The sequence below is a fragment of the Bactrocera latifrons genome, unplaced genomic scaffold, assembly GCF_001853355.1.
Source record: "Bactrocera latifrons isolate USDA-ARS-PBARC rearing strain unplaced genomic scaffold, ASM185335v1 scaffold_350, whole genome shotgun sequence".
NCBI classification, from domain to species: Eukaryota; Metazoa; Arthropoda; class Insecta; order Diptera; family Tephritidae; genus Bactrocera; species Bactrocera latifrons.
Window position 1 is genome coordinate 233,378 of NW_017536991.1, and position 1,933 is coordinate 235,310.

General features: G+C 38.7%; 1 protein-coding gene across 1 annotated transcript in view; it reads left to right on the forward strand.

Moving 5' to 3' along the window:
- Positions 1-1,132: 1,132 nt before the first annotated feature.
- LOC108971691 (sodium-independent sulfate anion transporter) overlaps positions 1,133-1,933 on the forward strand; it is a 9,866-nt gene continuing 9,065 nt past the window's right edge. The window contains exon 1 of the mRNA XM_018937937.1: positions 1,133-1,701. Within this exon, the coding sequence (XP_018793482.1) occupies positions 1,203-1,701 (499 nt within the window). The 5' untranslated portion in view covers positions 1,133-1,202. The remainder of the gene's footprint in view (positions 1,702-1,933) is intronic.

Sequence of the window (1,933 nt, forward strand, 5' to 3'; positions counted from 1 at the left end):
ACAGCAAATGCATTCAAGGAGCTAAAATTTGATTTTAACCCCAAAAAGTTCACCTGACTGAGTACACCTCTTCAAAACAAGAAAATAATTCAGAAATCTTGCTTTCCATTATTTATTTAAGTAATTTGGAAAAATTCTTTTAAAAACTCTGTTTATGTTTCATTTTCCTTTCCTGTCTCTAAAGTTTCCACCAAAAACATTGATCTTCAACGACAGGCACCAGAGGAAGTCGTACCAGGTACTTTGCAAAAATACAATCTCATTCTACACATCAACAGATAAGTAATGATGAATGAATTTATTTATTTATTTTAACGCCTATCTAGTGACAAGCGGCTCGCTAAGTAAGTATGTATTATATTACTTATCGACCGTTATGTTAGCTTACTGCTACAAATGTACATATACTCAWATGGCTGGTATAAAATTTGTGAACTTGCAGCGTTTCGGGTTATTGTTTACACGACACCCGCCGCATAGCCACCGTCGTTAACGCGCTACGCTCGATTCGTTGCATTCACGAAATACAATTCACACTTTCGGCCGAGCTAAAACAGACAATACATATCGACGRGACTGCGGGGCGTATAAAAGGCAAAAATATACATACATAGCGGCTGTCTTAAGATCCCATTAAGAGGCGATTATATTTAGAGCAAATACGACAATTCTCCAAATGCGACAATAAAGGCATGCTTACACATCGACATACTAGTATGTCGCATGTAACAAGACGACGCGTCGAGTGATCATACATAATACTTATAAGAGCAGTCCAAGCGTTTACTCGATGACACGATCGCCCGGACGGCAAGCAGTCAAATTGAGCGSGAGCAGGTCAGACGGCGCATAACGTAACGTGCATATCACCGCAAAGTTCAAAAGCAAARCAACGCGTGATCGGAACGAAACCGCGCGAATCACCAAACGCGATCAAAGTGAACAAAATACGAATAAATCTCTTTAGCTAATTTACAATMAAAGTTCAGTCGTAAATGTGGAAATGAAAAGTTTGAAGTGTATAATAAAAAGAAAATAAATCCTAAATACACAGTGCCATTTGAAATAAAAGGATTTAATTTTTAAAGAAATAATTAACAGTTAATAAAAAGAGATATAAAAAGAGAAATACTTAAATTAATTTTGAATATTTTCGAAAAGTAAAAAGAAAAAAAAAATACATAAAAATTAAATAAAAAAACATGACGAGCTACGACAGCGTCGACAAGTCGGCAAAATCACAAATGCTGCCGCAGGATGCCACACAAATCATAATGGAATCGGCGAAACCCTTCACCAGCGATGCACTGCGTCGCAGTTCAACGCCACACACGTTGGGCGGTAAAGTGAAGAAGGCGTTACGCAGTCGGCTCGAAATACTCAATTGGATTGGCGATTATAACACAGAATGGGCTATGAGCGATTTAATAGCCGGCATTACCCTTGGTCTTACCATAATTCCCGAGAGTATTGCTTGCGCGCTGCTAGCCGGTCTACCGGCACGTTATGGCCTGTGTTCGGCCTTTTTGGGCTCCTTCGTCTATCTGATATTTGGTTCGATAAATAAAGTGATCATTGGTCCTACTAGTCTGGTGGCTCTAGTCAGTTTGCAATTCACTGTCGGCAAGCCCATTGAGTTTGCCATATTGCTCACCTTTCTCACCGGCGTTGTGGAGCTGATAATGGGCTCGTTGCGCGTGGGTAAGTGTCTGAATTAGATTATAGACACTAATTGTAAGACATTGTCGAGTGGTGGAGATTTGTGCTTGATAGCGTTAGTGTAGTTATGTTACTTTAAATACTGAGACTGAAAGCGACAAGCGTCTGAGTAGGGTGTTTAACGGCAGCTACATATGTATAAAAATTTGTATACACTGTGAGAAATTTAGTTTAATTTTTTATTGAAATGGAAATATATGCGAAATATATATTG